The sequence below is a fragment of the Tamandua tetradactyla genome, chromosome 2 (genome assembly GCF_023851605.1).
Source record: "Tamandua tetradactyla isolate mTamTet1 chromosome 2, mTamTet1.pri, whole genome shotgun sequence".
In the NCBI taxonomy this organism is placed as follows: Eukaryota; Metazoa; Chordata; class Mammalia; order Pilosa; family Myrmecophagidae; genus Tamandua; species Tamandua tetradactyla.
This window is the reverse complement of record NC_135328.1, coordinates 186,451,511-186,465,827: the sequence shown is the minus strand read 5'-3', so window position 1 is coordinate 186,465,827 and position 14,317 is coordinate 186,451,511. Positions and strand designations below refer to the sequence as shown.

Genomic DNA, 14,317 nt, shown 5'->3' with positions numbered 1-14,317 from the left:
ATCTGCTTTCTGTCACTATGTAAATACCTATTCTGTGTTTTTCATATAAATAGAATCACACAAAATGTGGCTTTTGGTGTCTGGCTTCTTTCAGTTAGCATGTTTTCAAGATTCATGCATGTTATTACATGTATCAATACTTCCCTTTCATAGCTGAATAATATTCCATTGTATGTATATACCACATTTTGTTTATTGATTCATCTGTTGATGGACACTTGGGTTGTTCCCACCCTTTGGCTATTATGAATCCAGTTGCTGTGAATATTCATATGCAAGACTTTGTTTGGACACCTGTTTTCTCTTCTCTGAGGTATTGGAGTGGAGTTGCTGGATCATATGGTAATTCCATGTTTACCTTGTTGAGAAACCCTCAGATTCCATTTTAAAATGGGGATAATGATAGTAACTACCTCCAGCCCTGTTGGGAGAATTGAGATAACGTACTTAAAGCACTTAGAAAAGTATCTGACACATAATAAACACTCCATAATTATTAGTTGTTATTGACTATGGATGGACGAGTGGGCGAACAAATGATGGATGAATGTGGATGGATAAATGATGGGGCTGGAGCTGAGGCCCATTTTCATACTGCAAGTTACGCAGAATCAGGTCAAATTAAATTTATTTTCAAATGAATCTCATTAGGCAAGATTTTAGGTTACAATATTTTGTATTCAATAAATTTCGGGAAGAAAATTCTCCTTTTATTTTTCTTTTCCCTAGCAACGTTTCTGAAAATAAAGACTTCTTTCCTTCCCTGATCTTCTTACCCTCCCATTCCCATTCCAGCTCCAGTCAGACATTCAGTCCATAAGACAACTATTTCACTAGTTTTCCTTGAATATTAATGCTTATTTCTGGTTTTTGACATTTCCCGTAATCAGAGAAACTGCAGTGTGAATTTAAGATCAGCAACTTTTTATTTAAGATCAGCAACTTTTAACTACAAATATGAAAGTGCTTTAAAAATAAATAAGAGATGGTTAACATTGTATTAATAAGCTGTAATATAATTTTAAAGAGCATGCATGATAATTTTGTAAGGAAATAACACCCCACATTGAAAACAGCACAACTTCTATAAAAGGGACTGGAAAAATAGTCCTTTTTATAATCCCTGGAAAAATAAAGATTATATTTTTTCCTAATTTTTCTCTTCTCCAAATTTCAAAATTTCCAGAAATTTTACACATTCATGCCCATGCATTTTAAACATTTAGTGAAGCATATTTCCTGTGCCACAAAGATACCTGACCCATTCGGTTTAGCCAGGACTTGTTGCATGTCTGCTTTCCTCCTTGACATGTGCAGTAAAGGAATGTTTTATGTAGTTCTAGCTATTTTAGGCTCTAGCAACATGTGAGACCACTGCCTCTTTTAAAGATGACATGTGGCTTTTACCTCTCACCTCTCCTGGTCATCATCACACTCTGACTCCCTACCTGTCTGCCTTGTTCCCCGAGGGCAGGTACCCCTCTGACTCATCTTCTCTTCAGCACCTGCACTGGTATGTTCACAGGTGCTGCTTTCAGTCTCTGATGTTCTCTGTCTCTGCCACTCCTGTTTATCTTCTGCCCCCACACCTGAATTTCTGAGCACAGTTAACTACCTTGAAAATACTACCAATCAGATTGGCAACACTGAACAAAACTGATAATACTCCATACTTCGGAGGCCAGGTGGAAATGAATACAATTGATGGAATATAAACTGACGCAGTGTTTTCGGAAAGCAAGTGGGGAAAAAAAAACACATACCCTTTAACAAAGCAGTCCTACTTCTAGAAATCTAGCCTACAAATGTATCTGAGCCACACAAAGGAATAGCGCAAAGATGCTCAGTACAGAACTATTTATAGTTGTGAAAATGTATAGGCAACCTAAATGTACTCCATTAGAGGTGTTGCATTTTCTGACAGTTCTAATTCTTAGGTAAGTTCTTCCTCATACTGTGCTGAAATCTGCTCATAAGCATTCCCATGCCTGGACCCAATGTATCCCTCCCAGGGGCCTCACAAACCAAATCTAATCTAAGGTCATGTTGTAATTAATTTTGTTCTTGCTTGGGTGTGGCCTTACAAACCCCATGGGCTCTATACGTCAAAGGTGGGATAGTTCTGGAATAACTAGATTTCTAGAATTCTTGGAGGCCAAATTGAATTAATGAGGAGTCTTAAGTCAGCAATGATTACAACACAGGGAAATAAAACCATACAAAGCTATCAAATCACTTACTTGGTCATTCTCCATCACAGTCACTCAAGGAGTGGAATTATTTACTACCCTGACTGTATTTATTATGTACATACTCAGTAAGCAAAAACCATACAGGTTTCTCATGATTTCATTAATGTCGGCTTCATGTTATGCCTCACCTTATCTACAGCAAGTTGATGCCAACTCTGTTGAAAAGCCACATAAACTGATCAAAACAGGTAGGAACAGCTATGAAATGTTCTCACCCTACCAGCAGGGAACAACTAGGGTAGACAAGTAGAAAGAGTGCCTCTAGCGTCTGGTAAAAAAAAAAAAAAAATGAAGATGTTCCCTCTACACTCCAAGAACCAAAGGCCTTCCCATCATGATTGACAAGTATTCCTAAGAAAAAAAAGACATGGAAAGAGTTCACCACTTCCTGACCTATCTAGTATACACAATGCTCTTTTATGAATCTCAGAACCAGTATGTCAACCAGAATTGGAAAAGGCAGGACTATGCTCGTTTACCCAGAATAACTGTATAATCTTCAAAAAATAAAAAGTTAAAGAAATAAAGATTTCCATGAATAGATTTACAGAGGAGACACTTGACATTGGCAAGGCATTTTTCTAGACATTTCAGATACCCTAAGACGTTATGTATCACATAGGATCTCCCAAAATTATGTTGTAAAATAATGCCAAAACATTTTAAGTGATTCTATTTCAGAGACTAAATGATTCTACAAATGCAGAACTGAAGTGATTTATAAAATTAGTTGTTTGAAGAGTATTAACCAATATCAACACTTGCACCTGAGGTCCCAAAGAATAAAAAGAAAACCTTGGTTAGTTAGTTGTGCCTCTCTTCATCTCTTAGTACAGTTTAATCTCTCTCTTGAAGAGCAGTTCGTGCACTGGCTATAACACTTAGGAAAATAACTTCCCAGAGCACTTTTCCTTGTATCTGTAATGACAAACATGGTGGATATAGTGGTATCAGGGATCCTAGATTCCACTGAACTTGATATTCCTCCCAATGAATGTAAAACTTATGTTTCTTGGAGGAGAAAAGTCACTTTTCCAGGTCTCTCCATTTCCATCTCTGGCACTATCAAGTGATTTATTCGTATAGGTCTTTTCTACTCCGCCACCAAGAAACAGTGTGTTTAATCACTGCATGAAAGTTACATAAAAGCTACAACTAGTGGGGAATAATAGTCATGTGAGATGACTTGAGATGTCAAGGTGAAGTGATAGCCCTGGCTCTCTAGCTAGTAAATGACAGGCTTAGGCAAAACAATCATTCAACTCACCATTTACAGTAGGCCTTTGAAGGTAGCTGATGAGATGTAAAAATTGTAAGTGTTGAACTTGCAAATGTCAAGGACTTCCACTGTATTCTGTTGACGACATTTATGTGGTGGTCATTTATCAGTTTTCTTGGACAATTCCTCATTCTATGTATCTTGAGGGGCAACAAGAACTACTCCCACTACAGAGGCTAAAAAATGCTCAAAGTCACTTTTCCAGTCCCTAGGCAGCTGGGGCTCAGGTTCATGACCCAGGCTCAACCAATCAAATGCATTTGCTTAATACTTTTGAAGCTGGACCGAAGGATGGAGAAAATTCTTTACAATGGTTGCAGCAGCAACAACATCCAGTGTCCAAACAGGCTTGCCACTGAGACTGGTGTGGTATCCAGCATACAGTGCCAACTGTATTGTACTACCCAGGATGCAGAAGCAGCAACAAGCTGCCTCGTCAACCTGGCTCTGATGTGCTTTAGGCTTAGTTCTAGCTGTTTGGTCTCCTTTGTGCTTGCTTATTTCCAAAGCCTTATTCCTGCAGCTTTCTGATGATTCTGTAATCCACCCAGTGTGCTTTCAATACAGTGATTTTTCAGAATCAGTTTCTGTCCCTTGCAACCAGGAACCCTGACTGATACCCCTGAACAGCAAAAAAATTCTTCTAAATTCTATATGGGACCTTCCTGTTACAAGTTAATCTCATTTCTTCTTGTTTTGTGTTGGGGAGACATAGTATAAGGAGTACAGCAGCAGGAGATCTGGTTTTGGGTCTAGAGTCTGCCACTTCCTGGCTGTCTGACCTAGGACAAGTCTCTTCCTGGCTCTTTCTTTCCTAGACGATGAACAGTCTGGCATAGACAAGTTACTCCCAAAACTGCCTGGGCATTAGAATTCCCTGAAGTATTTGTTTCTCGACATTTGTTTTCATACAAATTCTTAGGCCCCACTCCTGGGAAGACTAATTTAATAGATTTAGTAGATCTCCAACAAGTAATGAGACAGTGGGAAACTTTGAGAACCGCGAAATAAAGATCTCAAGGTCTGCTCCAGCTCACATACGCTTTGATACTCTAATGGAGGTCAGAGATCATTTCACCACTTTATTCCTATACCCTGAACAGTTCCTAGCACACAGGAGGTATTCAAAAAACACCTTGTATATGGGCAAAAAAAAAGCTTGTATGTGGGCAAGGTGCACATGGCAACTTTTTATGCTACCTGCAAATTTTCTGTAAATCTAAAAATTATTACAAAACAAAATTTGTAAATAAAGAACTATTTGTGGAAGGAAGAAGGAAGGAAGGAACAAGGGAAGGAAGGAAAGCAGAGAAGCAGGAAGGGAAGAATTCCATCCACAACCAAATTAACCAAGAGAAACTGTTGAAAAGGGCCTCCTACCATCCTTTTCCTCTGTACCACCCCACTGTTATCATTATGCCATCATCGAGTTGCCAGAGCAGATCTGTGGAACCAGCATGTTGAAATGGCTCTAAAGGAAGGGCTTGTCACCTGTCTTTGGGGAGAACCATTCCTTGTGCTTGGCACCAATAAGACCTGATTTCTACTCCCAGCATCCACACTTAATTTCACTGGGCCTCAGTTTCCTCAACTGTAAAAAAGGAGATCATTTCTACACGGAGTATCTTGCAGGTTTGGTGTAAGATCAGTCCTTCTAGAACATCAACTATTTCCATCCCCCATCCCATATTATCGACAGCCCCTTCCAATATAAAAAAGTTAGAATGGTCATAGCCCAAAGACCTCTACGGAGAAAGATCAAAGGTGATGGTGGAGTTACACAGAGGTCAGGTTTAACAAATGAGCATGCATGCTGAATCATTATACTGATATTTCTTTTAGCCTCCAGTACCTTAAAGCAGCTAGAAATAAAAAACTAAAATTGTGGAATTGTAACCCATACCAAACTCTGAAATCTCTTCTATAACTAATTGTAGAGATGGTACTTTGAAATTTATTGCTTTTATGTATTTGTTATTTAAAGAGAAGGAGGGGTATAACAGAGAAGATAGGGTTTAACAAATGAGTATGACTTCTGAGTCATTGTATCGATATTTCTGTTGGTTCCCAGTGTCTTACAGCAGCTAGAAGAAAAAACAAAAAATCATGGAACTGAAACCCATACCAAACTTTAAAATCAGTTCTATAACTCCTTATTAAAATGTACTTGGAAATTTCTTGCTCTTTTGTATATATATTTCATAATTTAAAAAAAAAGAATCAAGTGAAATAACAAGAGCTACCATAATAATGAGCATTTGCTGTGGGCCAGCATCCATGCTAAATACTTGATGAGCATTCTCTTCATTAATCTTTTCAGTCACCTTCTGAGGTAGGATAAAATCCCCATTTTATGGATAAGGAGGCTCAGGTTGGAGGTCCTGCAGACAGCGAGGGGGCTGGGTTGAGAAAGGAGCCTCTCTCCCATCACTCTGCCTGTCCTACTGCCCCTGCCATTTCTAAGCACCAGATGTTACACAAGTGAATATCTTCATTTCGGTTACTTTCATCCCATTCTTCCCTCCACCCTTTTCTCTCTCTTCTTCCTACAGCTCCCCATACCCTGGGAGAATCTAAATGGAAGCTGTAAAAGAATTGGCAGGTCACAACTCCTAAGGATGAGACTGGAAAGCCCCACTGCCCCACTGCTGCCACAGGGGGTCCAGAGGGAGACAAGTGTCCGGAAAAGGGATTTGCCTCTCTGTGAACCCTTAGAAGGACAAAGTCAGGCTCAGCTTCCCTTTCTCACCTCATCCAGGAGAGCCCTGGCAGTGTCACCACTTTGAGGACAGCTCTTCTTTGGTGGAAGAGACTTTTGATAATTAGTTTTTGCTGCTTTGCTAGCTGTAGTCAAACAAGTAGACTTTAAATGTCCAAACTGTTTTTTTTTTTTATAAAACAGCTGGCCCCACCCACTCGTCAGTACCAGGCGGGCCTCTGCTGGGCTGGGTCCACCCTTGATGTGGCCTGGGAGCCCAGGAGGCGGGCTGTGCTGAGGGCACCCAATTGCTGCCCAGCTGGGTGTGGTGGAGAGGCTTTTGGTGGTGTTGCTAGGCAACCCGGGTAATTAGAGGCCACGGGGTTGGGCTCCAGGCCACAGAGATTAACTGACTCCTTCAGCACGCTGCAAACCATCATTATGCCCAGTTCCAGAGGCCTGCAGCAGTCACCCTGTGGTCATTACCCAAAGGATGCCTTTTCAGCTACAGAAATGAAGAACTGGCTTTTCAATATTATGGGTTGTGGTGGTGGTTGTTTTTTTTTTGCTTGTTTGTTTGTTTTTCCCATTATATCTCTGTGAATATGCTTGGAATAAATAGGCAAAAGATTTGGAAACAAAAATGCCTCCACAAACCCCCATTTCCAAAAGTTTTCCTTTTTTTTCTGAAGCAAGCCACACTTGTCCTCAGTCATGAGAGCAACCGAGGTCAGGACTCTGCTTTTTGAGGTCCCCACATGGCCCACTGAGTGCTGAAAGCCTCTTCCTTGGAATCCCACAGCTATGGCTGTGGTTGAGGGGTGGGGGGTTGGGGACCAGGCGCCTTGGTCATGTGCAGGGCCTTTCAGTAGGAGGGATGGACAAAGTTCTGTTGCCCCCATTCAGAGATAATCATGGAACCTCATCCTTTTCAGTCTACAGAATGATTGTCACCTTTATTATTTAAATGGATCTTTCCTACTGCCTTGTGAAGAGGATGTCATCATCATTCCCATTTTACAGATGAACAGCTAAGGCAAAAAGAGGCAGCCAGAATTATGTAAAGCCAGGGCACAAACCCAGTTACCCAAGGCCAGATCCTGGGCCTCTCCCCTATGCCACATGGCCTCCCTGCAGAGCTACTTAATATATGTATTCATATGTATTACACATATTTACATATCCTATTAAAATAGCAATAAACATAGTAATAATAACACTGGTATGGAAGACACAGGAATTGCATCCCATGCCTTGTACCATCCTCAGCATGTCATCCTTGTTGACTGTGGCTGGACTTTCAAAGATGCCTGGAAAAATTCCCAAAGACAAGGCCACTGTTCAACTGAGTGAGTAGACCTGGTACACCAGCGCACAGTGCTGAAGGAAAGCCTGACTCGGAGCCATTCCCTCCTTCATTCAAGGAGTTAGCTGTAATTATGATACCGACTCAGTCCTAAAGTAAGGAGGCAGAATCATTGCTTGCGCTAGATATCTGTAAGTTTTTCAAAAGGGCTTTCCCCGCTTCATCGGCAATATTTCTTAAGAAGATATCCGTTGAGAACGTGACCAAACGCCTGGTTTGCACAGGACTAAGGGGTTTCTCGGGACGTGGGACTTTCAGTGCCAACACCAGGACAGTCCTGGGCAAACCTATCCTGGACCATATGCATCAGGGAGGTTAGGTGACAATGACTGGTTCTAATCCTGGAGCAGTGGTTCTTAACCCTGCCTACGCATCAGAATCATCGGAGGAGATTTGTAAAAGCGGTAATGTCTGAGCTTTGCCCCAGAGCTATGGAATCTGAGATGATGCCAGGACTGGGAACCCTGGCCCTAGAGATCTGGATTCTGAGGGTCAGGGTTGATCTTGACAATGAGCAAACATTCCCCGAATGCCTTCTATATGTTAGGCTCTGGACACACAAAGATAATTAAAAAACAAAAGCAAAAACAACAACAACAAAAAATCTGTTCTCTAGGCCCTCCCTTTTCAGTGGAGGAGAAAGGAATCCCAAAAAGTGCCCTGTGACTATAGAATAAAAAGTGATTCAGTACGTCCAGGGTGACTATGGTTATTCAGTTTCCAGATGCCTTGTGCAGTGGTTTATAATTTGCTAAGAGGTAGTGTTCATTTCCCCTCCCCTTGAATCTTTGTGAACCCTGCGACTGGCTTTGACCAATAACATGTAGCAGAAGTAGCACTGAGTGCCTTCCAAAGCCAGGCTGTAAGAGATCTGCATCCACCACTTGTGGTCCTCTTGGGTGCCTACAATAATCAAGTCAACTACCCCGGGGCCACCATGCTATGAGGAAGCTCAAGTTACCCAGATGGAGACAGAGGCCACGTACAAGAGCACACCATGGCACCTGATTTATGAGTGAAGTCTTCTTGGACATTCCAGCCCAGCCCATCCATCATGTAATACAGCTAAGTGAGTGACCCCGGTGGTATCATGTGGAGCAGAAGAATGGCCAGCTGAACCCTGTCCCAATTCTTGACCCAAAGAATCATGATAAAATAAAATGGTTGTTGCTCTAAGTCCCTAATTTTGGGGTGATTTGTTATCCAGCAATATATGCCAACACACCTGATCAGAACCAGATAACAGACTGACATTCCATTCCATTTTACCTTCCCATTAAGACATCAAGTACATCTTCTTGACATCCTCCAAATACAAATAAGGAGCTAGATCATATGGTTTCTGCCTGAGTGGAAGCATCATAATCATTCATCTTCATGTACTCCCAAAGAGCAGACTGCAGATAGCTCAGCTGAAATAGCATCCCAACTATTCTGCATCTCTATTTCCCCTCCTCCCCTCCTCAAAATAAACAAACAAAACAAAACAACTACAACAACAAAAATAAATCATGGTATACTATGCTTCTTAAATCTTCCAATGGTTTCCCATCGTCTTCAGGATAAGCATTGGATCCATACCGTCCTTACCATAGTCATGGATGTTACCATGACTGATAACATCCACAGGACCTAGCACCTGCCTTAGTGTTGGGATTCAGCTTTTTTCACTCTGTCCCAAGACATCTGTGCTGCAGCCACATGGCCTTCTTTCTGTGCCTGAAACAACCAAGCTCTCTCCTGCCTCAGGGTCTTTGTACTTGCTGTTCCCTCTGCTTAGCCATTTCTTTTGGACCTCCCAGCACATACACACAAGGCTGGCTCCCTCCTATTAAATAGCACTTCCTTGACCTATCTGAAGTGGCATCCACCCCTTCCTCTACCTCTACGTACTCTATTGCACTGCCCTGTTTATTTGTTTTCAACACTTAGCACTATCTAAAAATATCTGGGTTTATTTATTGCCTGTCTCCGTCCACTAGAATGTGAGCTGCAGGAAGGTAATGAAATGTCTATCTTCTATTGCATCTGTACCCCAGCACCTAGAATAGTGCTTAACATAGAAGAGGTGCTCAGTGTTTCCTGAATTAGTCATCAATTGAAAGAAGGAAGGAAGGAAGGAGGAAATACGGAGTAATGGAAAGATCACTGAAATTATGGTGGTCAGAAAACCATGGCTCTAGCTCCAGTTTTCACCCCTGCTTAAGTGGGTGGCCCAAGGACAAGTCACTTCACCTCACCTGATCAGGTGTTAGAGAACAGTGGTTCTCTGAACTCTCCCCCACCATGACTCTCATGACCAGTGACATCTATGTGTGTCAGGTACCAGAAGGCTTCAATTTTTTTTTTGCTCATGAATCTCCAGAAGAATTTTGAAAAGCTATATGCCCTTTATTACATTTTTAAGCTAATAACTAAAATTACTTTTCATAGGTTAAAATCATTTCCAAGACTACATATTCTGGCATAGTTTTTTATTAGAGATATGACATGCTTTAAATATATTTTCATCAAAACCTTGGAGCTGCAGATTTAGTTTATTCAGTTAATATAAAATGTCTGTCATATAATCCTGTTGGCCAGTGCTCACTGTCAAATCAAACAATTAAATCAAACTGATTTTCTGCCAGCATGAAAATTCATATTTATTTTTTTAATTTCTATAAATGTGTTCATTTTCATTCCCATAGAAGCCATCTAGTGCTTCAATTCTAATTTTATGACATACGGGTAAATAGTTAAGCCATTTACTCTTAATGTAGAGTGGCTTAACAGGTAACAGCCCAAATTCTAGAGGAAATCTGCCTTAGTTCAAATCCTGATTTCACTCCTTAATGACTGTGACCTAGAGCAATTTACTTAACCTCTTGGTTCCTAGGAATCTCATCTGTAAAAGGAGGATAGTAAGTCTCTACTTTAGAGATTTGATGAGTAGTAAATGGATTTATTATTCATAAAGCCCTTAGAATAGTGCCTGGCACAAAATTAGCTGTAAACAAGGTTTTGAAAGAAAATAAATACCATGAGCTTGTAATAAGACACCACCCCCCTCAGTTATTCTTACCTAAACTCTCTTTGCTCGCTCACTTTCAGGAACAAAGCATTTTCCAACTGTCCTTTTGTTTTTTTATATCTCCAGGCAATGAACCACATAAAGCTTCAGGGTGGGTAAGAGGTGTGACTTTTTTCCTAATGGCCCAAAAAGGCAACAATTAAAATAAGAGTTGAAAAGGAGAATTTAAAGAATCCAGACACACAGACTGCTTTTAGGAAAGAGTACCCATGCAAGTTGAGGATCTGGAAATGGATTACCTCAAAGTTATCGGTGCCCCTGTATCCCCAGTTCCAGGATCCTTGCATTTGACACACCTTCCCTGGGAAAAACAGAGTTTGGTCTAATTCCTGAACCCCCACCTGCAACTCCATCCCTTTCTCTCCTACTTAAGAAGACGCAATAGATAACAAGTTAGCAAGCAGGATAACCTTAAATTTGCTCCAAATATCCTAATGTAAACCACTTGCAAATTTCAGTACTTTTTTTTGGAGGAGATTAGCTGGGACAGTACACAGTGAGGACAACACAGCAGTGGACCAGGATGCAGGACAACTTCCCCAATAACGTGGGACCTTTCATAAACTATCATGAATTCCTTAAAAAAGGAGTCCTAATCCAAGTCCTAAAAATGAGGCAAATTTCCTCGGACAGGTCGGGGCCACCTCAGCCCGGAGTCATTGATATCAACTCCTAGGCTGCCATCCATCAACCACACTGCTGTGTGCAAATCAGGCAGGGTCTCTCCCTTCAATGGGCACCCATGGCCCTCGAGATAATGTCTAGGTTCTTTAAAAAGGCATCCTAGGACCCCCTGACCTGAGCCCTGCCTATTTACCCACCCTCATTTCCTCCCGTCCCTTCCATACGCTCCCTGCATTCCAGCCATGCCAAGCCTCTATGCAGTTCCAGCTCCAATCTTCACTAGGTCTTTGCATGAGCTCCTCTTTTTGTTATAACATCTTCCTTCCCCAGTTTGTTCACCTGGTGAAGGCTTCACCCTCTTCAAGAATCTCCTTTACACCTCCTCTGAAAAGCCTTATTGAGCATCTACCATGTGCCTGGCATTGTGAGATGTGCCTGGTACCAGAGAACAAGACATGCAAGAGAATTAAGTGCTCCTCTGAGTCCCCATAGCAAACTCTGCTCATGTCCAGGGTACCAATGACCTTTGTATTATAACTGTCCCCTCCACAAGGCTGTGAGCATCCTGAAGATAGGATTTCTGTTTTACTCATCATTGAATTCCTATAACCCAGTCCATGGAATGCATCAATAAATGTTTTATCAGATGCATTTCCTCACTAAGGAGTCATCAAAATCTCTGTACCAGGGAGTGTACAAGATGCTGCTTATACCATGGTGAACCAAGAGCCATGATCTCTATTCTCTTGGAATCTTTAAGTCTCATGGGGTGAACAAAGCACTTGATTGAATGAGTGATGTATGAATAAGTGAATGAATTAATAAATCAGGGAAGGAGTGTGCCCCTCCCCACGCTGGATGAAGCAGTCCAGAGCAGGAGGCGAAAAGAAAATGAGAAGCCCGTGTCTAGGTAATTGAGAGAATGGTGTCCTTTTAGCCTTTCTATTATAGCAAAATGTGAAAGACAGCCAGGAGTTCAGGAAAGAGCATCGAGTCTAGAGACTAACCTAGCTTTGAATCCTGGGTCCACTACTTATTAGCCATGTGGTCTTAGATAAGCCCCTTAACCTATTTGTAGCTTCATTCCCTCTTCTATAAAATGGGGGTACTAGTAATATCATAAGGGATTATGTTTAAATGAGATAATACATCATTTAAAAGCCTTGAGCCCAGAGAGGCAGAGTTGGATTTAAGAACTGGTACTTCCAATCACTGGTTGAGGGTGAGGGAGTCTGTAGAAATTCAGAAACACAACAGGGGAGGCTGCTGGAGACATCATCTCCCTTCAAGCCTGAGGTCATAGCCCTGGTACAGATTTCTTATCTCAAACCAAGAGCTGGCAATTTCCTATTCAGCACCATCCCCACTCCTTCCTGGTTTCCACCTCCCTTTACCACCTGCCCCTTCAGTATCCAGTTCTATGTGTTTACTAGTCTGTCTAAGTGCCTTCAGTATCAGCGGATGACTTACATATCTTTACAAGCCTAAGGATGAAGGTAGAGAGGGGCCGTGGCTGGAAAGGGGTCAAAGAGGAAGGGAACAGCACAAACATTTACCTGGCACCCAGCTTGGTGTTCGAGATACATCATCTCATGTCATCTACATAACAGCACGATTTTACAGATGGGGAAACTGAGGCTCAGGAAGGAAACAGGAGAGGTAGGATAGGAACTCAAGTCTACCTGTGACTCCAAAATAATTTTCCACTATACCATGCTGATTGCTAGCTTTTAAATAATCATCAAATATTTGTTGAACAAATGTCAGTTTTCTTATTCCCAGTAAGGGTAGATATTATATGTCCTTCCTTCCTGAGACTCTACTTACATCTCAAACAATGAGGAATAAATTAATGAATAATGAATGAATGAATGAAATCCCTTAGATAGCCATACCAGGAAGGAGAAAACAACCTTGGGGCAGCTACCCTGTGAGAAGAAACTATGAGATGCCTATTCCTACTGTGCTCTCCAGGGCCCAGTCAGGAAGGGCAGAAGGAAAGAGTTGGGGCAAGGCAGGAAAGCTCAAAACTGGCTCTGTTGGAGGCAGATAAATGGGGGTAGCGGGTGGTGGTGCAAGAGGGAATATGATGGAGGGAGTGAAGGGTAATGGTATTACCTAGGTCCCCAGGATGTTCCTGGGACAAGAAGCCAGTGTCAACCCCTAAACCCTGGCCAAACACGCTGCCAACTTTTCAAATGGAAAACATGGCATCTCAAAGCAGCCACTCTAGAAGCTTACTCCGGAAGGGAACTTTAAAAAGGAGGACTCAAACTTCCCCCATGTTTCCCACATGCTTCCCACCTCCTTCCCACAAACAGCCCTGGGCTTTGGGATTTTCTGCCAGGTTGCTTCCTGCTGCCACCGCTCTCTTCTCCAGACAGCCCTACTCCCTCCACCCGCTCCCAGCTCCCACCCCTTACCTCAGGAGGCCCAAGCAGGGTTGTCCCAGGCAAGACAGGCTGCTACCCGTGTTCCTAGTGTCCTGGGCCAAGGTGCTGTCTCTGCTCCTCTGAAACTGCCCCCTTGCCAGGCGCTCCTCTGCCCCTCCCCAAACTGAAATCGTCCAGACAGGTTCTTAAACCCGCCCAGCCCAGGGGGAGGGAGCCTGAGGAAGTCCCCTCCCAGCCTTGAGGCGTGGGCTGGGCCAGCCACTCTCCTGCTCACTCTTGGGCTGGCCCCTGATGAGTGAGTCCTCCCCGCCCCCTGCCTGGGTCTAAGCCAAGGAGCCTGGGACAGCCTCTCTGCTCTTCCTCCCCAAGGCCTATCCTCCTGCTTTATGACTGTCCTCTGGTCCTCTGTCAGCTTCCTGGAAAAAAAGTGTTGTCTTTTGGGCTCTCTGCATTTGGCTGAGCTCTGGTAAGCCCCTTGGGGGCTCCTGAAGCCAGGCCTGTACTTGGCACCAGGGTGCTATGAATTTGATGACCCACAGCAGATATTTAGTAGCAACTAAATGGTATCTGTCCAGTAAAATGGTTGTATCTTGACCCCTGGTAAAATACTCCTTTGTCAGTTTTTGATGGCT

At 42.5% G+C, this 14,317-nt stretch overlaps 1 protein-coding gene across 6 annotated transcripts in view; it reads right to left on the bottom strand.

The window, feature by feature from the left end:
- RHBDL2 (rhomboid like 2) overlaps nucleotides 1-13,953 on the bottom strand; it is a 61,016-nt gene extending 47,063 nt beyond the window's left edge. For 2 of the 6 annotated variants that reach the window (XM_077150203.1, XM_077150208.1), the window contains exons 1-2: nucleotides 13,716-13,953; nucleotides 10,908-10,969 (exon numbers count right to left, since the gene is read on the bottom strand). In XM_077150203.1, the coding sequence (XP_077006318.1) occupies nucleotides 10,908-10,955 (48 nt within the window). In that variant the 5' untranslated portion in view covers nucleotides 10,956-10,969; nucleotides 13,716-13,953. Of the gene's footprint in view, nucleotides 1-3,519; nucleotides 3,607-6,280; nucleotides 6,383-10,659; nucleotides 10,785-10,907; nucleotides 10,970-13,715 lie in introns of those variants that run through there. The other 4 variants (XM_077150207.1, XM_077150204.1, XM_077150205.1 and 1 more) reach the window with 4 other exon arrangements.
- Between the last annotated feature and the right edge of the window lie 364 nt (nucleotides 13,954-14,317).